This window comes from Perca fluviatilis, chromosome 20 (genome assembly GCF_010015445.1).
Source record: "Perca fluviatilis chromosome 20, GENO_Pfluv_1.0, whole genome shotgun sequence".
Lineage (NCBI taxonomy): Eukaryota > Metazoa > Chordata > Actinopteri > Perciformes > Percidae > Perca > Perca fluviatilis.
Window position 1 is genome coordinate 35950388 of NC_053131.1, and position 22918 is coordinate 35973305.

The window sequence follows — 22918 nt, forward strand, 5'->3', positions numbered from 1 at the left end:
CCAGAGTAGCTATACCTTTAGATAATGAAGTTCGGAGGTGCGTTGGTCCCATCACAATAACTTCAGTTTTGTTAGAGTTTAACATCAGGAAATTGTGGGTCATCCAGGATTTTATATCTTTAATACACACTTGAAGTTTAGCTAACTGACCACTTTTGTCTGGCTTAATTGACAGATATAATTGGGTGTCGTCTGCGTAACAGTGAAAGTTAATTGAGTGTTTCCTAATAATATTACCTAGAGGAAGCATATATAAGGAAAATAGAATTGGTCCAAGCAATTCATTTTAATGCCAACCAAGTGTTCCAGTCTGTAACAGGATGGTGTGGTCAATAGTGTCAAATGCAGCACTAAGATCTAGTAAAACAAGAAGTCTTTTGTCTGCAGCAGTTAGAAGGTTGTTAGTAATTTTCACCAGTGCCGTCTCTGTGCAATGATTCTTTCTAAATCCTGATTGAAAGTCATCAAATAAACTATTGCTATGTAGAAAAGCACATGATCACACAACTGATTAGCAACTACCTTCTCAAGGATCTTGGATAGAAAGGGAAGGTTAGATATAGGGCTATAGTTTGCTAAGACCTCAGGATCGAGGGTGGGTTTTTTCAGAAGAGGTTTTATCACAGCTATTTTAAATGACTGTGGTACATAACCTGTTAATAAGGACATATTGATCATATCTAGTAATGAAGTGTTAACCATGGGTAACGCTTCTTTGAGTAGTCTCGTTGGGATGGGATTTAAGAGACAAGTAGATGGCTTAGCTGAGGATATCTTTAACATTAATTGTTGAAGGTCTATAGGATAAAAGCAGTCTAAGTATATGTCGGGAATAGTCGTTCTTTCTAGTGGTCCTGTGTTTGAAGGTGAACCGTTAGAAGTTGAGGGCAAAAGGTGATAGATTTTATCTCTAATTGTTATAATTTTATCATTAAAGAAGCTCATGAAATCATCACTACTCATAGCTAGAGAAATAGATGGCTCAGTAGAGCTGTGACTATCTGTCAGCCTGGCTACAATGCTGACAAGAAACCTTGGGTTGTTCTTATTTTCTTCTATTAGTGATGAGTAATAGTCTGATCTGGCCTTTCTTAGGGCCTTCCTATAGGTTTTGAGACTTTCTTGCCAATCCAAACGAGATTCTTCCACTTACTTTCGAGGTTTCGCGAGATTTGTTGTAATTTGCGAGTTTGGGAGTTATACCAAGGTGCTAGTTTTCTTTGCTTCATCATCTTCTTTTTGAGGGGAGCAACAGAGTCTAAGGTCGTCCATAGGCAGGTCGTAGCACCGTCTACAAATGTATCAATTTGAGAGGGACTGAGGTTAACATAGATGTTAAGGCATGACATAGAGTCAAATGCTGTTGGAATCTCTTCCTTAAATTTAGCTATAGCACTGTCAGATAGGCATCTAGTGTAGACGTTTTTAATCTAATTTAGTATAGTCAGGTAGTAAGAATTCGAAAGTAATTAAAGAATGATCTGATAATACCGAATTCTGCGGAAATATTATTAAATCCTCAATTTCAATACCATATGCCAGCACAAGGTCGAGGGTGTGGTTAAAACAGTGTGTCGCCTTGTGCACACTCTGACTGAAACCGATTGAATCTAACAATGAGTTGAAAGCAGTACTAAGGCTGTCATTGTCAACATCCACATGGATATTAAAATCACCTACAATAAGTACTTTGTCTGATTTAAGGACTAAACATGATTAAAACTCTGAGAATTCAGATAAAAGTTCAAAATATGGACCTGGAGCCCTGTAAATAACAACGAATATAATTGGTTGTAATGTTTTCCATTTTGGATGTTGAAGATTAAGAACAAGACTTTCAAACGAGTTATAATTTAGCTTTGGTTTAGGATTAATTAACAGGCTTGAATCAAAGATGGCTGCAACTCCCCCTCCTTGGCCTGAGCCTCTAGGAATTTGAGTATTAATATGACTGGGAGGAGTGGCTTCATTTAGACTAACATATTCTTCATGGCCCAGCCAGGTTTCAGTAAGACAAAATAAATCAATTTTATTATCTGATATCAAGTCGTTTACCAATACTGCTTTAGAAGACAGAGATCTAATATTTAATAGTACACATCTAATTTTCCTATTTTGTTCTATCGTTGCAGTTGTTTTAATTCCAATTAGGTTGTTAAATATAGCACATCTTTTGTTTACCTTTGATTTAACCGATCTGAGTCGGGGGACAGACACCGTGCTTATTAGACTATGAGTGGGCGACTGCTCCAACGGAAGCACAGAGGGGCGCGTAGCACTGCACCTCTGATTACTAATATCAGACTTGGGTTGTCATGGTTTATGACCGATAATAGACTCGGTCAGATTTTTTGATATGAGAGCGGCTCTGTCCCAGGTGGGATGAATGCCGTCTCTCTCAATCAGACCAGGCTTTCCCCAGAACGCCCTCCAATTATTCACATAGCCCACATCATTAGCTGGACACAACCCCGACAACCAGCGGTGGAAGGATGACGTACGGCTGTACATTTCATCGCTGGTCAGGTTTGGCAGGGGTTCACAGAAAACTACTGAGTCCGACATTGTCTTTGCGTATGCACAAAGTGACTCAACATTAATTTTGGTGATCTCCGATTTACGACCATTACCACGTAGGTGAAGTATGATCTTACTGTATTTACGGTTCTTTTTAGCCAGCAGCTTTAGATGGGTTTCTATATCGCCCGCTCCAGCCCCGGGGACACATATGACCATAGGTGCTGTAGCTGCTGGGGCCACTGGCTTCACATATCGCAGTATAGAGCTCCCAATAACCAGAATTGGCTTCTCAGCGGATGTATCACTGAGTAGGGAGAAACTGTTAGAGAGGCGAAGATGCTCCGGTTTAGAGCGACCGTCATCATGTGCACTCCCTGGTTTAGATCTAACACTACACTTCTCTCGGACAGTCACCCACTCGCCCGGCTGCTCAGGGCCTGCCAGAGGACAGCTAGCAGAAGCTACGGAAGCTACAGTATGGTGGCCCGCATTAACTACATGGTGCTGGCTAGCTACGGAAGCATACGATTCTGATTCCATGGTGCATAGGCGTGCCTCAAACTCACTAAGCCTTGCCTCCAGAGCAGCGAATATACTACATTTATTACATGTATCGTTATCACTAAAGGAGGCAGAGGAATAGCTAAACATTTGACACACAGAGAAAGAGAGAGCAGGAGAGGGAGAGGAATTAGCCATTGCTAAGCTAAAGTAGCTAACAGCGTTTTAGCAACTGTAAGATCAGCGAGGCAGTCGCTGTAAGAGAAGCGAAGTATAAGTGTTTTAAGTAGAACAATTGTAATTCAAATGCAGTCCAGGCAAATACACAATAAAACAATAAAGCAGAGTTGAGTAATTTTTTGCTGGAGCAGCAAACTACGTTTGTAACACTGGAACACCGGAAGTGACACAACACGCTTACCGTACACGTCAGCACGTCCAACACGTTTCACACTTTTTTGTTAAATACATAATTCCACATGTGTTCATTCATAGTTTTGATGCCTTCAGTGAGAATCTACAATGTAAATAGTCATGAAAATAAAGGAAACGCATTGAATGAGAAGGTGTGTCCAAACTTTTGGCCTGTACTGTATGTATGTATATGTCATGTAATGCTGTGAAGGTAATCAACAGGATCTTATACTGGAATCTGAATTTGCCAATGAAGGGATGCAAAAATAGGTGTGATATGAGATCGGCGACTTGTTCTGGTTATAAATCTGGCAGCTGCATTTTGTACAAGTTGCGGCCGTTAAGACTGCAACACAACCCCGCAGAATCCAAACCATTGTCAGAGCATTGTGTATGTGAGGTGTAAATGTAGCAAAAGATATTCATTTTTAACCCAAAAATGTGCAATGTCAATGTAGCCTTACTTGGCCATTGAAGCTGATTCTTATTCTGTTCCAGTAAAGCTCCTCCTCTTCCTGTTCACAGATATACACTGAGGACCGCACACGGGGTGATCAGAGAGATGCTCCACCTGGACATGTATCACCTGTTGGTGCTGCTGTGCAGCCCAGGTAGGACTCTGCTTTAAAGATAACATGTTATTTATAATATTTGTGATGATCTTGTAATCAGAGAACGAACTGCTCTCTCTCTCTTACACACACACACACACACACACACACACACACACACACACACACACACACACACACACACACACACACTCACACACACATACAAAATTGGGAAAATAGATTAAACGATAAATCCTCGATGTTCAGTAAAGTTAGCAATGGTGTTCCACAAGGCTCTGTGCTTGGACCACTTCTATGTACATTGAATATGCTTCCTCTAGGCAATATTGTTAGGAAACACTACATAGTTTCACTGTTGTGCAGATGATACCCAATTATATTTATTGATTAAGCCAGAAGAAACTTATCAGCTGGTTAATTTTTAAGTATGCAATAATTACAGAATAGGTGTGCTTAGTTAAAGATAATTACAGTATATGTTTTCTTTAAATTCCTCCCGAAAAGCAGACTAGTGTTCATTCACATTTAGTAAACTGGTAAAATGCAATCTGAGAGAGTTTGTTCTGTCCACGGTTGTGATCCAGTCATGCTCCTTTATACTGATGTTTACCTTCTTATTTTCTCCTCAGGACTCCAGGCTGAAGGAGAACACACCTCAACAGGTACACAGAGACAGAAAAGAGAAATAAAAAAAAAACATTAAAGCAGAATCAGCATTTACAGTTTCATCTTTTCCTAATTAAATAAAATTATTTTGCTGATGACTCTCCTGTTTCTGTTCAGAGTCTGTCAGGTTGGTGGGAGGAGAGAGTCGCTGTACAGGAACACTGGAGGTGAAACATCGTGGAGAATGGAGACCAGTTGATGGCTCTGCCTGGACCCTGAAGACAGCAATTGCTGCCTGCAGAGAGTTGGACTGTGGCTCTGCTGTTTCTGTAGAAGAGAGAAAAGAGTCCTCAGTCAGATCTGTGTGGTGGATCAGGTCTGACTGTGTTCAGTTTGGATCTGCTCTGAGGGAGTGTGCATCATCATTGTCATCAGATTACTCTTCTTCCATCCTGTATCTCAACTGTTCAGGTAAACCCATCAGTGACATTATCTATGAATTCCTCTATGTACAGTAATGTGCCCAGGTTGACACACACACACACACACACACACACACACACACACACACACACACACACACACACACACACACACACACACACAGACAGACACACACTGCAGAAGCTAGAATGGCAGCAGATATGAAGGAGTCTGATGAGCTGCTGCCTCTTCAGTAAATCAACTGCAGATATATATCTGTAAATATGAAACATACACCAAGATATATATCTGTAGATATGAAACATATCTGCTGCTTCAAGAGTCCCCTCGGCCATTCTTCAGCTTGACAGCTTTCTGAGCCACTGGCTATCACCAGCAGGTTATTTTGTTGTCACCATAACAGGCACCAATAACTATTGGCAACAACAAGCAGCTCAGCTCAGTCAGGGGCTCATTTAAACTTGTCTCTGTGGAGAGCAAAGATTGTGGAGTATCTGAGCAGAAGGAACAGAACAGAAAAATCTGCAGATGATGATGATGTGGTATGTTTTGACTCACTTTGAAAGTTTTCAGAAATGGAAACCAACAGTTTGTGTCCTAAATGTAAAAAAATATGGAACGTTGCTGCAGTGTTATAAAGATGTGTTCTGTTGTTAATGATCAACGTCTGTTTGAACTGTGCTGAGTCCAGTTTGAATCACTGAATTGTTGTTTCATGACATCTTTTTATTCTGTTTGGTGTCTTTTCTCTCTCTCTCTCTATTGTATCTTCTATCATCTCTCCAGACTCTGTCAGGCTGGTGAATGGGACCAGTCTGTGCTCAGGCAGACTGGAGGTGAAGACTAACCAGTCTACCCAGCGCTGGTCCTCAGTGTGTGAAGATGACTTTGACCAGCAGGATGCAGAGGTGGTCTGTAGGGAGCTGGGCTGTGGAGCTGCTTCAGTCCTCCAGGGGGCGCTCTATGGAGACGTGGAGGCTCCAATGAGGACCAAAGAGTTCCAGTGTGGAGGCCATGAGTCTGCTCTCCTGGACTGTAGAAGCTCAGGCTCAGATAGAAACACCTGCTCACCTGGAAAAGCTGTTGGACTCACCTGCTCAGGTAGGAGAGGAGCTGCAGCTTTGATTTGGTTAATTTCTGTTAATCACTTTTATCTTTTGCTGATTTTTCTGTTCAGAGCCTGTCAGGTTGGTGGGAGGAAACAGGCGCTGTGCAGGAACACTGGAGGTGAAACATCAGGGAGAATGGAGACCAGTGGATCACTATTTCTGGCCCAGGAAGGTAACAGCTGCTGCCTGCAGAGAGTTGGACTGTGGCTCTGCTGTTTCTGTAGAAGAGAAAGAAGAGTCCTCAGAGAGATCTGTGTGGTGGATCAGGTCTAACTGTGTTCAGTCTGGATCTGCTCTGAGGGAGTGTGCATCAGCATTTTCATCTTCTTCCATCCTGGATCTCACCTGCTTAGGTAAGCCCATCAGTGACCTTATCTACGACATCATCTATGACAGTATTGTACCCAGGTTGACCCACATGCGGCAGCTAGAATGGTAGCAGACTGTCTCCAGCAGCCATGATGGAGTCTGGTGAGCTGCTGCCTCAGTAAATCAGCTGCTGAATGCATCAAGATATATAGCTGTAGATATGAAACATGTCTGCTGCTTCAGGAGTCCCCTGGGCCAACTAGCCTGAAAGGACACAGTCGTTAGGTTGACAGCTTTCTGAGCCACTGGTTTTCACCAGCAGGTTCTTTGGTTGCTACCGTAACAGGCACCAATGACCTACTGGCCCCAACTTCGAGCAGCTCAGCTCAGCCGGGTGATCGTCAGTATCTCCACTCCCACAGTGTTCCTCACCCTGGGAAACTACTTCAAAGAGAGAGTCCAGACCCTACCCTTTTTTATTTTAGGGATCATTTTCTAAACTGGTTTTTATTCTGGGTCACAAATCTTCTGAGAAAAATAAAATCTTCTGAGAAAAATAAGTTATAACGTTTAAACTCCACAAAAGATTGTGGAGTATCTGAGCAGAAGTAACAGCGCTGATCCCTTTTAAGACCCAAAAGCACTGAAGCGTTTACCACACGCGTTTTGATGTACGCCCATTGTTTTAAATGGCCGAACACGCACCAAAAGCTCAATCCCAAAAAATCAGTCATCTGTTGCGTGATTAAAAGTGATGCAGGGTTGACGGAAGTTTTACTACCCTGTCCATCAATGGAGAAAGTCTAACCCCCCCACTGACAGGGGTGTCTGTAACATACAAAACATCAGCCTAAATAGCGACCTTTTCCAAAATACTGCTGGTTCTGTGGTGTTGGTGTTTCAAATCTGATGCCTGCAGTGAGCCATAGAAGTATCAACTGAGGCTTTCAGTGCGTTTGGGCCTTAAGACTTTATTGATCTTTTTTTTTTACTTCACTTTATTCCAGAAAGGCACGTACACGTTATGGCAAATTAAATATTTGTCTTTCAATTATGATAGTTATTATCACTTAACTCCCGGTCCAGTTTCATAATTTTTTTCCTTTGAGATCTTAGATTTCAGACATCCCAGCTAACAAAGAACATTCCCACAACATTGGCTAATGTTACCCAAAAGTTCTAATAATGTTTTAAAGGAAACGTTGTAATCTAATGTCCTCAGGACATTATAATGATATTCAAAAATCAAAAAAATGTTCTTACCTGTATAATATTATTATTATATATTTTCAAAAATGACATCGTGCACACCTGTCAGTTTACAGAAAAGTGTTCGTTTACACAAACCCACGAACACGTGTATATATGCTGTCAAGAGCATGCCAAACCTGTAGGTGTCAGTGTAACAAAAAGCCCAGGCCCACTTTAGGCAATAAGAATCCTGAAAATAGCAACAACAGCAACGAATCACTTTCTCTCTCTTCTCTTCCTCACTTCCTTGGCTGCCTTAACCTCCGTTTGTCTCAGTCTACGTGCAAACATGCAAATGAAGTTTTCCAAAATCTCCACTCTGGCCGGAGGTTTTAAAAAGACTCGTTTTCAGAGGCGAGTTCTCTGTTTGCGTGTAAACGAAGGGAAATGTCTCAGTTTTTCAAAATAACCATAAACGGGGTATAAGACATAACATTTTAAATGCAACATTCCTATGATGTTTTGGGGATGTTGTTGAGGTAACGATTATACAAGGTTCCAACAGTGTGATGTAGTGTATTTGGTAGCGATGGTGCATTGCTGTGTGGAGAGGAATCCGCCGACACTGTTTCTTGATTATAAAGGTTTATTCACATCCAAGAAATCAGCATCATGTACAAGCTCTGCTGAGCTCGGAGAGGACCTGTTTCCCCGATTCTCTGATGGTCCTCTGACTTTCTTTGTTCGAACATGGTATATATTCTATAATGTGTGTAACATAGATGGGGGAGGAAACAATACTTTGACCAATGGCTTCATGCCAACTGGCTCTGTCTTGGAGGGCCCACTGATAACGCATCCCAGATGTTTCCAGAGAGATGTCTTCTGAAAGTAGAGTAAAGTTCATCCGAGGTCTCCTGTCAAATCTTAGATACCAGTCATAAATGTTCAGATAAAGCTTAAATACATGTTATATAGAATGATCAGATTAAATAGGATGACAATACACCTCAGTGACATAACAACAAAGGAAGAACATTTTCAATAAAACATTCTGACAATGTTTTCAGGGTGTTATTGAGGCTTTAGGACCGAACATTTTCTATAAAACGCTGATGTAATGTGACATGTTATAAAAAGTAGGACATTCTACCTGCAACATCCTGACATTCTGAAATAGTTTTGGGGATGTTGTTGAAGTAACGGATTACAAAATGTTTTTTTTATAAAACATTCTAACGATGTTTCATAATAACAAAGGAAGGACGTTGTCAATAAAACAGGATGTTAACAGGGCCTCAAAACGTTTTTAGAAACGTTCCTGTGATGTGATGTGTTACAAAGTTAGAACATTCTACCTGCAACATTCCAATGTGGTTTTGGGAATGTTGACTAAGTAACCAATTACAAAATGTTTGTTTAAAACATTCCCACAATGTGACATAATAACAAAGAACATTCTCGTATTCTTGATGAAAGTCAAAGTCTATAGGCTATCTATAGGTTAAATATGTTTAAAAATGTTTTTGCAATTCTATCTGATCATTTTTATCATTCAGTCTCTTTTGCTTTTGTAATCTCTAGAGCTGCTGTAATGTTAAACTACAGTAGTCTAATTTAAAGGAAATTTTGTAATCTAATGTTCTGAGAACGTTTTAAGGATGTTTAATTTTTCTTTTCTTTTTTTAATTCTTATAACGTTAAATGTTAAATTAAGACATAACATTTTAACTGCAACATTCAAAGGATGTTTTCAGCACCAAATATTATGTTACATGATAACAGAGGAAGATCATTCTCAAAGTGACATTCAGGAAATGTTTTGAGGATATTAATTAGGCCTCATATTACAGAATGTTTTTTTATAAACATTCCTGTAATGTGACATGTTAACAAAGGTAGAACCTTCTATCTGCAACCTTCTGATGTTGTGTTGGGGATGTTTTTGAGGTAAAGATAACAAAAGGTTTTTTAAAACATTCCCCACAGCAAATTTCTGGAGTTGGATAATATGAAGTTAGATAAAAAAATCTTAAAGTGTTAGATTTCTGGAGTTTATTTCTAAATGAGACGAGAGCTTTTGTTCAGGGATACTCTTTGATGTTGGTAAATTTCAGTGTGCATTTGTTGGGTGATGAGGATCGTGATTCCACTATTCCTGGTGTTCATAACATTACAGCCTTGTTGATGCACCCAACAGTCTTTGATTGGAATTTGTTGTGAGTCAGGTAAATGTGCCATTTTACTTCTCAAACTATAACGTTATGTTAGGCTGTGATTCTCTCTTGTAAATGTAGATGGACTGCATTTATATAGTGCTTTTCTAGTTTTACAACTAACTTGTTAGTGTCACATTAGTATTTTTTTGCCAGGACAAACTTGCTAGCTAAGGTTTACGTTAATTCACATATTTGAGTTAATTTACAAAAAATTAATTTTACAATGTTTATACAGTTAACTCTTTACATATTTGTGTTGGCAGAGTCAGTATATGCATATTTACATGTTTAATTATTTACATCAGCAGTTATGAATCTACCTTTGTGATTTTCTTCACATTTACCTAATTCTCAGTTGTGATAGTTACTGATTGGTTAGTTCAAATCTGCTGTTCTTAACAGTTGAGCTAGCTAGTTTTCATAACGGTTTCCTACGGAGCACACTCCTCAAGCAGTTTCCTCCATCTTGTTGCCACTGGAAGTCCTTTACGTCATTTTTTAAATAGATTTTTATTCTGGGTCACAGATCTATTCAGAAATATATCAAAGAGTGAAAACATTTGAACTTTGTGTGGAGAGCAAAGATTGTTGAGTACCTGATTGATTGATATCTTTATTTTGCATGTAAATAAAATAAAACATCAGAAGAATAATACTAATAAAAAAAAACAGTTAAACAACTAAATAAAATTCCATAATTTCCAGTACTTAAAGACCTCTATTTACACATGCAAACAGGAGTAGGAAGAACTAAAACGAAGGTACTCCTACCCCTTTATACCCTTTCTACCCTATTAAATGAGTAATACTACAAATTGCTCAATATAAGCCCAGGTTATTAATTGCACTGTGTTTGGAATCAAATTTATTTGAACATCTTTTTGAATTGGAATATGTTTAGACATTGCTTTAATTCATTATTTAGTTTATTCCACAATTTAGTGCTACTGGCAGATAAACAGAAACTTTTCCTTGTAGTTTGAAAACTGGGAGTCTTAAAATTTGACTTTCCCCTAAAGTCATAGCCCCCCTCTCTTTCAGAAAATCTTTTTGTATGTTGCCAGGCAATAAACTGTTTCTCGCCTTGAACATAATTACTGCTATTTGAAATTCAACTAGGTCAAGTAATTTTAATGCTTTAGACTGTGAAAATAATGAATTGCTGTGTTCCAAATATCCAGTGTCATGAATTATTCTATAATTAATGATTTCAATTAATTTTGATATGTGTTTCCCCAGACCTCTACACAGTAATTTAAATACAGTAACACCATTTAACAATACAAAATGTGGAGTGATTTGTAGTCTAAAATGTGCTAAAATGTAGACAGTTTTGTTCGGATATATTTTATGTGAGATTTCATGCAAATCTTATCATCTATAATCACTCCAAGGAATTTCATTTCATATACTCTTTCTATATTGTTACATTCTATCTGTAACTGAACATGATTGATTTACAATTGCCAAATATCCTGAATTTACTTTACTCACATTTAATGATAACCGTCAAATCACTGTTTTATTTTTCTGAATTCTGAAGTGATTATGTCCAGAAGTTGCTGTAAATTCTGACTAGAACTAAAGATGTTTGTGTCGTCTGCAAGTGATACAAATTTCGGTAATTCAGATACTTTACATATGTCGTTTATATAGAGGATAAATCATTTTGGTCCCAATACTGACCCCTGGTGGACACCACACACAATGTCCAAACATTCAGATCTATTATCTCCCAACTTCACAAATAGTTTTTGTTGTCTTTTAAATAACTACCTAACCAATTCAACACTATCCCCCTAATCCCGAGCCGTTCCAATTTATGAATATATATTTTTATGGTTAATTGTATCAAATGCTTTTTTAAATCAATAAATACCCCAACTCCATATTTCTTTTTGTTGGTGGAATTTGTGATTTCTTCAATGAGATCAGTTAAAGCTAATGATGTTGACCTATTTTTTCTGAATCCATATTGACTATAAGTAAGTAATTTGTATTTATCAATGAATTTGTCCAATCTGTCATTGAAGAGGTTTTCTTGAATTTTTGAGAAATGTGGCAGTAAAGAGACCAGCCTGTAATTTGGGAAGTGGTACTTCTCTCCAGTTTTGTTCAAAGGTATGACTTTTGCTATTTTCATTTTAATTGGAAATTTACCAGTTTGGAATGAAAAATTTAAAATATGAGTTAATGGTTTTGAGATCCCCTCAATTAAATTTTGTACTATCTTGATATGTATTTCGTTACAGAAGGAACAGAACAGAGAAATATGCAATTGATGATGTCGTGTTATTTGTTATTTGTTTGAAAACATGCACTGTAAAAAGACTATTGTAGATTTTACAGTAACTTACTGGCAGCAGGATGCCAGTATCTTACTGTAAAAGTACTTACAGTAATGGTACTGTATATTCATTTACAGTATTTATTTACTACTGTATATTAATTTACAGTAGTTATCCTATTACTGTATAACCATTTACAGTAGTTATCCTATTACTGTATAACCATTTACAGTAGTACCCTATTACTGTATATGAATTTACAGTACCTATCCATAATATTGTATCTTCATTTACTTATTCCTATTTTAGCATTCACAGTACTTCTACGTTTACCTCTACAATATTATTTTCAATGATTTACACATTTACCAGTATGTGTGTTACAATATTACTTTATTAAAAAGTTAATCTCATTTTACAGTAACAACAACCTGGGGCTTGTGGAAAGAGTGGGTCTGCACTGCGTAGGCAATCAAAAGTTGGAAAACAGAAGCTAACAACATGAACATAAACAAGTGTGTGTGTGTCCGTGTGTATATGCGTGTCTGTGTATATGCATGAGTGAGTGTGTGACTGTGTGCATATGCGTATGCGTGTGCGAGTGTGTCTGTGTGTGTGAGAGAGAAAGAGAGAAATATGAGAAAAAATGGAATTAAGTGTGGAGATAAAATGTACTGAACTGAAATCAACAGCATTAACATAAAGTGTGTGTGAGAGAGAGAGATGGAGGGAGAGAGAAAAAAAGCTAGCTACAAATGAAGTAATCATAGTATACAAGCCATACACCAAGTATCTTCACATAGGCTAAGCTATATGATGACATGTTTGGTTCAACACTGTTCTGCTTTCTTGAACTTGAACTTGAACATAACAGAAACTAGGGCTTTTATTATTTATCACGATTATTTGTTGATTTTAACTAAAACTAACTTTATTGTCACTGGCTAATTATAACTGCTTTCACATCAATACTGTGCTACATTCCTCCTTTATTGAAGAATACTTGAAGGAGCCATTTCAGGTGTTTGGGACCGCTTTTCACACATATGAGTTTGCGGTGAAAAGATAAACGCAAAATTTTCGGTTCACGTTAACGGCGGATGTTAAATTTCGGTGCCAATAAGGCGTTATCTACGGGACGAATAGCAACGTGGATTACGGTGCCACTTAAATATCTGATGCTCCAAAACAGACGTTAGAGGCAACAGACAAGACAAACATTGCTGCATGTCACGCTAGTAAACAATAAACACGTTACACAGCAGCTAACGTTAGCCTACCATTAGCTACAGTAGTAACTGGATTAAACACGGCTAAAATGCTGACAGCTAAACGGTGTAGTGTGTCTGTATTTCACTGGAGAGGATTCCAACAGCGAGGCGTACAACAGTCTGCCGCTAAAGCTACCGAGCAGAACGGAATCCCTTATAACAAAATAAGGCAACATCATCTTAGCAAATTTGCCCCATTGGCCAGATATCTGGTGATTTAAGGGCGACATTGTGTTATTGTGTGTGTGTATGTGTTTGTGTGCGATGCGTGTGTGCACGCGTACGTGGGAAGCCAAAATCGTGATTAAAATATGATTAATTGTGCAGCCCTAACAGAAACACACAATTATCATTCTAAACATGTATAATATGTATCATTTTCAGTAATTTTGCCACTCAAAATCCACCAGCTCTCTTATAAATGCAGCCACAACAGGGTTGAGGTTGGCATTCTTCGTTGCACCGTCTTTCCTGTCCGTCGGCTGATCTGTGTTCTGGATTTGCATTTCGAGCCTTCGGGATTGATCCTGACAATGAATCTGCAAGCATAAGTGGGGGGTGGGGGCGCAACAGACTCTCAAACCAGTGCTTACCACTTATTTTCTGCTTTGGGCCAAGTATTGACATGATATGAGAGCACAATATCTCTAATATCTTTAAATTCAGCCAAAACATAAAAGCACAACCTGGAGTTATCCTAGAATTATCCTGTTATGAATAATTAAGTTCATTATGGACAAACCTCTGAATTAACTCAAGAGTATTCTCTGCTTCAGTCTGATACTGGATGTTGAACGAGTAGAAGCAGCTGAATAGGGCCGCCAAAGCAGAATCAAAGTCTGGCAGCTCCTGGGGTCCGATGATTACCTTGCCATCGACGGTGAGCATCCAACCATTGGCCTCGAGAACAGAATCCCCTATAACAAATAGGCAACATAATTTTAGCAAATGTTCCCCATTGGACAGATATCTGGTGACATAAGAGGCCATTTGAGTATTATTTTATGTGTATGTGCATGTGTGTGTGTGCCTTACCAAGAGCAATCAGCCTCGGGGTGCTAGGAGCAGAGAGACTGCCGTTTATGTCTGCTGCAGTTGCGGTCACCTAAGAGCAACAAACAACAACAAAAAAGAGCAAATTTCAATACAAAGACGACATAATTGTGTCATTTTTTACAGTAGCCTATTTCCTATGGGATCCTCTTTTTTAACACACGGGCATAAAAACACATGAAGGCATGAAAAGCTTACATCTGCCGGAAGAAACAGAGCATCAACATCTTCTTTGAAGAATGCCATTGTGGTGAGAGTGCATGCCACACCGTGGTTGACTTTGTCACAGCCAGCCTTTTCTATGTCCTGCAAGACTTTTCTGACTTCTTTGTTCCACCTTACCAAGCTGACTCTGGAAGAAATGAAGAATCTTCTTCCCTTTGGTTCCGAGACAGCCGACAAATCTTGCATCAATGTCAATCCCAGTCAATGTTGCAAAATGATTACAGAGAAATCTCTTAAGGAAGAGAAATGGCCACTTTTCCTGAATTTCATCCATGCTGGGTGGAGGGTTGGCATTAATAGTGTAGCGCTGAGAGGCATATGTTTTTATCATGTACTCTTCCACCCAGGCACGCTCAGCAGCTCTGGGTCCTTCTACTGAAAATAGCTCCACCATTTGCTTTCTTTCCCTTCAACTGATTCTGGGGTTTCTCCTTGAGGGAGGTCAATAGGGTGCCAATTAACACATCCATAGCTGTCAGTTTTTGAACATTTGGATGGAATAGGGCTCTCATTGCTGGATGCAGTCTCGCAAGTAGCATGTTGTTTTGGCCTCCTAACACGAACTAATGTGTTGTCACGATTTAGACGGTCAATCCGAATTTTTATTTGATTTAAAAGGGACCCATAGCCACAGCCAATTAGCTCTCCTTCGGCTGTGACGTCAGCAAAGCTCTTTGGGTGTTTCTCAATCACTTGTCTGGCTATTTCAGAACACTGGTTCCTTGTAGGGTTCAAGCATTTCTCTTGTATGGCCTGTACAATAATTCTGACCATACTCAGATGTTCTTGTTTCCTCGGTCTAAGGCCCAGAGCAACACATTGCCGCGGCCGCATGCTGGCATTTTCTGCCATGGAATTTCAAAGGAGGACATCCAGTCAGGCCTTTGGACAAGCGGTGGGCTTGAGAGTGAAGGGCTTGGAGGCAAAGAGCCCGCTGAGGGGGCGGATCTGGCAAGATGGCAAGGTGTCTTCTGTATCAATCAATTGTCCTAAATAAAAAATGAAAACGTCTTAGTTATGTCATTGTAAAATCACTTAAAAGCGCAAGTAAGTCAGAACCCCCGGAAGCAAGATTACATTAAATTACATTAACCTTTTACATTTAAAAGGTCTACCGAGTTTGACTGGGTTTGACCTCATATGTGTTTGCCACAGCCTAACGCACCGCAAACAAACTATATACAAATATACAATTGCTACCAACAGAACTGCCAGATGCAAACTTCTGTTTTCCAACACCACTAACTAAACTTCTTCACCAACAGAATGTGTAAATACTGATGAAATTGGCTGAAAGATTTTGACCTGATTGGTATCAGATTTGTGGCTACTGGCTTTTTCAAAAATGTTCTCTATCCTACCATTTTTTTTTTTTCTTTTTTTTTAAAGCTAGTCTTTAAATATATTGAATATTGTAGACCTAATGTGTATGTTAGAGCCTAATCCATTGCAAACAAACTATATACAAATATAAAAATTGCTACCAACAGAACTGCCACTTTTTATTTTACTATATCTCTTTACATAAATATTTGTTCTACTACTATGGGGCTAACATTTCGATGTCCTACTTTCACTTAACTAGACTCAATCAGATGTCTGTGATCTGCGTAACAACAGTACAGTGGAACGTTTGCCTTTAACAGAGCGACAGTAATAACCTAATATACCATCATTACTGATTTTAAACTACATTCTCCGTTATATTTGCACTGAATAACGCATTAAATAAACAGAAACATAACTCTTACAGCGCACATGAACAGATGTGCAATATTAGCTCACACATAAAATAGCACCCTCGTGAATTAGCCTACTGTTGCTAACTCATAAATCCTGCATAACATCGTCCCGTACCTACAGGACATCAGACTTACTTATTGATGCACAGCAGTGTCCATAAACTTAGTCCACTGAGGGGAGAAAGGAAAGTATGACAGTGTTCCACGTTAACTTTTCTCGCTCAACTACCGCATGCTTAATTGCGTTACTAGTCCAGGGCTGCTACTGACAGGGAGAGAGAGAGACTGTATCACTAACAGCCAGTCCAGTCTGCTCAAAGCAATGGTCTTTTTCACAAATAGGTTGCACGTAAGGGGAAAAAAGTATCTTCCACTTAAGGGCCCTATCTTGCACCGTGTACAACACAGCGAAAGCCCGACGCAAATGTCAATTTCCCGTCCCGCCAGTGACTAGGTTTAGCGTGTGTTTGTCTGACAGGGTGTGGGGGCGTAGCATCGATGTGGTGGCTCTCCATTGTGATTTTGGCCAGTCTTCACAATGGACGATGATATCGTCCATCGCGCAACCTAACTACTGATGAAATTGGCTGAATGATTTTGACCTGATGGGTATCAGATTTGTGGATTCTTACCTGTGCTTTTGAGATAATACATTAGTCTCCTTACAGCAACAGGAGGGATGACACCCTCAATATCCTCAATGGAAAGAAACTGAAGGTCAGAATGCTCTTTCAAACCCCGAGTTGCTAAATGTGTCAACAAGTTGTTGAAGTCGCTCTCTGAAAGTGAAGGTAGTGCCTTCGTGAGCTCCTCGCCACAGACGCCATTTACCTGAGACAGACAGAGTGATGCAAAGGCACAAGATTAACACAAAATGAAATTGTCGGTACAAAGACAATGGATAGTAATCTGCAAGGTTCTCCACAAAAACACACACATAAGAATCTGACTCAAGGAGACATTGTACACCAAGGTCAACTAAGGGTACTGACTGTTGTTTCTCTAGCACAAAATAGACATTGGATGAGTCAGTCAGTATCAGAGCATTTTCTCCCAAAGGTATAGCCCATATCACTGTCTTCCATAGCCACAACCATATTTTTCTGGTACTTGGTGCCCTTGTAGGTAACAGCAGATGTCACTACTGTGGTCTCATGGATGTTTCTCAACATTACAGCTTCCTGGATACCATGGTTATATAAATGCCTATCGAACTCATCTGCTTGCTGCATTTGTAGAGTTGGTGAAAATAGACAACCAGCCTGAAGATAAGCTTGTAGAAGCTGGTACCTCTCTGCCAGAGTACTGTTTAAGTTCTTGAAGTTATGCAGCTTCCTCGCACACTGTTTAAAGTATGTATGTTTACTTTCAAAACGCAAAGTCCACAATCGAATTAATGGACCAAAATGCAGAATGAGCTCAGGGTAATGCATTAAGAAATGGTGCTTTGGCTTCAAAGTAACAGCTGGAAACAGTGTAGCTCTAGACATAATATACTGCTCAATGAGAACTTTTAAATATGCTACCTGGTTTGCATGGATTTTAGGGGCGGTCACCATATTAACTATCTCTCGCAGCAGCAGGCACAACTGCCAGATCTTATCCTCCAAAGGATTTTTAATGCGATCACCAATGAACAATGGGAGTAACCGGAGCAAACACCAGTTCTGAGATGCATTACCCCCCAATGTTAGATTGTCTGCCCGCAATTCACGTGGTTTGTTGTTGATATCAGTCCCAGCATATTTAAAAGATGCAATGTTTCTGTTTAGCTGGGTGTACGTGAAATGCTTTCCTACAGTGACAAGCTCCCTGATGAAGAGAAAGATCTGCAGAAACTACACCTTCAAAAAGGTCATGTCCTAAGCATGGTGGAAGTCCTGGGTCAATTATAGAAAGTGTTTAAGCTGCAACGAATTTCATATAACTTTGCTTTGTCCGTGGTAGGCCTAATTCTGTTGGAGAATTTTGAAAAGTGTCTCTGTCAATACAGCAGTAGCGACAGAAATGTGTACTTCTGCTGAAGTTTTCTGTGAAGCCTCCAATCATGTGTGACCCAAGGTTGTCTCCTGCTATTGCAAGCACCGCCCCTTGTATGATTTCACCACTGTCCAGTGTGAGCCCTGCCTCTTCAAGATCCCTCAAATCTCTTACAAGAGGACCAAACACTTTCTCTTGGCCAAAAAAGGCCACATCCTCCTCCTTACAAAGCATAACAAGCTGTATGGGGTCTATTGAGGACCTATTATGAGGAGAGATCTCTGACAGTGACATGTAAACAGCAAGTTGCTTATGCTTTTTTCTCCCTGAGCCCAGGGGATTTACCACTTCAAATGAGTCCTGATATAGGATAATGGATACCGAAGGCGCACTGGGTTGAAAAATGGCCTTACTCTTGAAATACCTGCCATCCCTTACATCCTCCAGCAAATGTGGATCATGTGATTTTGCTGTCTTTGCTTCAGCGTATTGTAATTTCATAGACTCATGACTCATTAGTGCTTTAATTGTTTCTGCAATTGGCACATACTGACTAAAGCAGTCGTTTCCTTTTGAATTTTTTCCTAAATATACTTGTTTGGGTGGCACATAATTCAAATTATTTTTGAAATAAGTTTTGCGTGTACCATCAGACCGGAAAACTCCCTCATTATATAATCTTAATAGATTACTTTTGTTTAGATTTCCAATTATGGTATTAATATCAGTGACAGAAATATTCAATTTCATTAATTCATCTCGAAGAGAATGAAACATGTTCTCCACATTACTATCATGAACTCCCTGAAACTCTTCAATCAAAAACAGTATAGTGGTGGCTGGAAGAAGCATTTTTGCTTGCATTCTCAAATAGAACAATGCCAGATTGGTCAGAAAGGTGCCCTCTCCCTCATTTCCTTCAGGATCATCAATCACTCCTTCAAAATGTGTATAATTGTCTTCACAGTTGCCCCTTGTCATGTGTGAGGCATCATTACCAGGGGGGCCTACTTGAACAGGGTTTTCTAAACACTGTGGGTGTTTTCTAGTGACATGTGATGTGTAGGATGATCTAATTCGGAAATGCTTCTTACAGTTCTCAAAGGGACATCTGACCGACTTCCCATCTCTGATGTGCCACTTTAAATGGTTGTACAAGCAGGGTAAATTGTCAAATGTTTGCCTACATCCCTCCACCTGACAAATTACCTCACTTGATGGACCAGCCCTAGCTGGCAATGAATCCTTAGATTGCGGGGAATGTTTCCGACGCATGTGTGATTTCAAGGCGTGGAGTGTCCGAAAAGTACACGGACATGTCTGCAAACCACAACCAAACCTGAAATTTGCGAGATTACCATGTGTTTTTACATGCTGATAAAATCTCGGAAGCGTTGTTACATTTATGTTACACGTTTTGCACACAAATGGCACGACCATTGTGGCAGAAAATGCTTACAGGCGTCACTAACGTTACACTAAATCCTGCAGCAGCCCACCACGAGGCACCTGCAGTAGCAACAGAATAGCCTAGCTTCTACCAACCAGTTTACATTCACTTGAGCCTCACACAGGGATGAAACCACAAAAGAATACTGAGAAATAACAAAAACGCATAACAAAAAGCCAAGTAGTTAAATTGGACGTGGACGGTTCCACCTTCTAATGTTACTGCTAGCTGCTAGTTGTTAAGCTAGCAATCGCTAGCTAACATCGCTAGCTAACGCTAGCTAACTTCTCAAAGGATGTCGAACTTTATAACTGTTACCAAGGGTTGAAACGCCCAAATGCAATTAAATAGTTTAGTAATATTATGTAAATAGTATACCTCATGTTACACTGTATGAAAGTGACAATATTTAAAACAAGCTAGCTAGCTACCGCTAGCGATATGCTAGCTAGCTACCGCTAGCTAACTATAGACTAGAGCTGAGTTGGCTAACGTTAAAGCACAAAATTCAGTTCATAATCAGAGCATATGTTCACATTTCAAAAAAGCGTCCACAAATGGCTCACCTTATGGTTGCTCTGCGGGTCCAACATGAATTGAACACAGACTGATACAGACTACTGATAGTTTATCTCCTTCGACTAATGTAAAAAAAGCACCGCCTTTCTCTCTCGTCGTTCTTCTCATTCGTTTTGTCTTTTCCCTCGTCGACGTTATCTCAACCGTTCACGCAGTGCACGTACCCTTTTTTTTAAAAATAAAACACCTCATTCCTATTGGCCATTTCCCCCGCGCAAATGCATTACTGTAAATTGATAAACAGTACATAACTACTGTAAAATATAGCCGTATTTTTCCCATAATGCTTGGCGGTTAGCAGTAATGTACTGCTTTTAATCATTACAGTATATTAATGCCCTTATTGCAGTATAATACTGTTACAATTACGAAAAACCGTTACAGTGTGGTGAAAGTGTTTTAAAATGAAAAACAAGTTTGTTTTTAACGGGAGATGTTGGACTAATGATGTTGTGTGATATGATGACTGTCTATGTGTTCCATCAGATCCATCGGATCCATCAGATCCATCAGATCCATCAGCTCCACCAGATCCATCAGACCCATCAGATCCTTTAGATCCACCAGATCCATCACCAGACCCATCATCAGCTCCACCAGATCCACCAGATCCTTCATATCCACCAGATCCATCACCAGATCCATCATCAGCTCCACCAGATCCATCAGATCCATCAGCTCCACCAGATCCACCAGATCCATCACCAGACCCATCATCAGCTCCATCAGATCCTTCAGATCCACCAGATCCATCACCAGACCCATCATCAGCTCCACCAGATCCATCAGCTCCATCAGCTCCACCAGATCCACCAGATCCATCACCAGACCCATCATCAGCTCCACCAGATCCATCAGCTCCATCAGCTCCACCAGATCCACCAGATCCATCACCAGACCCATCATCAGCTCCACCAGATCCATCAGCTCCATCAGCTCCACCAGATCCACCAGATCCATCACCAGACCCATCATCAGCTCCACCAGATCCTTCAGATCCACCAGATCCTTCAGATCCACCAGATCCATCACCAGACCCATCATCAGCTCCAACAGATCCATCAGATCCATCACCAGATCCATCAGATCTATCAGATTCATTAGATCCATCAGATCCATCTCATCGTAGGCCTTTTATCATTGGAGTGGTCGTGTTCTCTCTGACTCTGCTGTTGGTGATCACTGCCCTTTACTTCTACTGTAAGGTACGGACACACACCTGTTGTTTAGACCACTGACTTAAATGAAGCAGCCTAAGTCTGTTTGTTGAACTGAGGAGAGGAGTGATGCAGGAAGTCACATCTGTGTGCTGTCATGTCTCTCCAGGCCAGCAGGGGACAGAAGCCAGACAGACAGAAGAACATTGAGCTGTATTAAAATAACCTGGGTGTTCCTGAAGCTGGAGGAAAGCTGACTGACGAGGACGGAGCGCAGGGAGCAGAGTAGCACCTCCTCATCTCACATCCAGAAAGTCTTTAAAACACATATTCCATTTAAATAAGAAGGCAGAAATTATTATATAACATATTGCTCTCAGCTCTAAGCCTGCTGGTTCCTACTAAAGGCGTAAAAACACTTCAGAAATATAGTTTATTTTAGAAATTAGAAAAAGACACACCGACCCAGGCCGATCGGTAACGATGCTGGACAATTAATGTTAAAGATTACATTGACATATATACTCTCAATTCTGTATTATAATACTCAATGTGCAAATTAAATTTGGTGACATTTAAACAATTGAATAACGCCTACGGGCACTAGAGGGCGCCGGCACTATAACCGTTAACATTATAGGTCAGAATGATGCTGGAACATTTTCAGGAAAGGAAATGTTAAAAATCAGAGGTGGTTTTTGTATTTCAGCAATTCAAGCATTCACTTAATTTTGTAACAAAGTTTTATTATATTTCTGTAATTAAGAATTGTATTACTTTTGCACTAAAAGGATTTTAATTCAAATACTCTCATAACTAAGCAACACAATGTGAATAAATATGAACACATGAATTGCAGCAGGAGCCTTCAGAGATCATAAAGTAATTAATAATCAGAGGTTTATTCTACATGGGACGATGTCTGCTCACAGCCAGTTAAAGGCAATATTACATTTTTATATAAAAAACTAAACAGAGAAATGTAGTACTAGTACTACTTTAACTTTGTTTGCTGGAGGTTCAACACTCAGAGAGATGAAATGACGAAGATCTGTAATAAATGTTTCTATATTACCTTTTTAGAGGAAATAAAACCTCTAATAAACTGTGAAACTCTGAGAATGAGCTGATTTTAATTTGTATTCTCCCATCATGCAACACTGTGGGGACATCCACTAAATGTAATCATTTAATTAAAACTTTTTCAAATGTAAAGAAAACATCTGGTGTCTGAATTATTCTGTTTGTATCTGTTTAAATAGTTACTATCAAAGTAGAGAAGAAC

General features: G+C 39.6%; 1 protein-coding gene across 1 annotated transcript in view; it reads left to right on the forward strand.

Moving 5' to 3' along the window:
• The window catches only part of LOC120548630 (soluble scavenger receptor cysteine-rich domain-containing protein SSC5D-like), a 54819-nt gene that overhangs the window by 21084 nt on the left and 10817 nt on the right, over nt 1-22918 (forward strand). Inside the window, exons 2-7 of the mRNA XM_039784961.1 lie at nt 3961-4046; nt 4640-4672; nt 4794-5087; nt 5847-6161; nt 6238-6522; nt 20963-21681. Coding sequence (XP_039640895.1) covers nt 3998-4046; nt 4640-4672; nt 4794-5087; nt 5847-6161; nt 6238-6522; nt 20963-21681 — 1695 coding nt within the window. The 5' untranslated portion in view covers nt 3961-3997. The remainder of the gene's footprint in view (nt 1-3960; nt 4047-4639; nt 4673-4793; nt 5088-5846; nt 6162-6237; nt 6523-20962; nt 21682-22918) is intronic.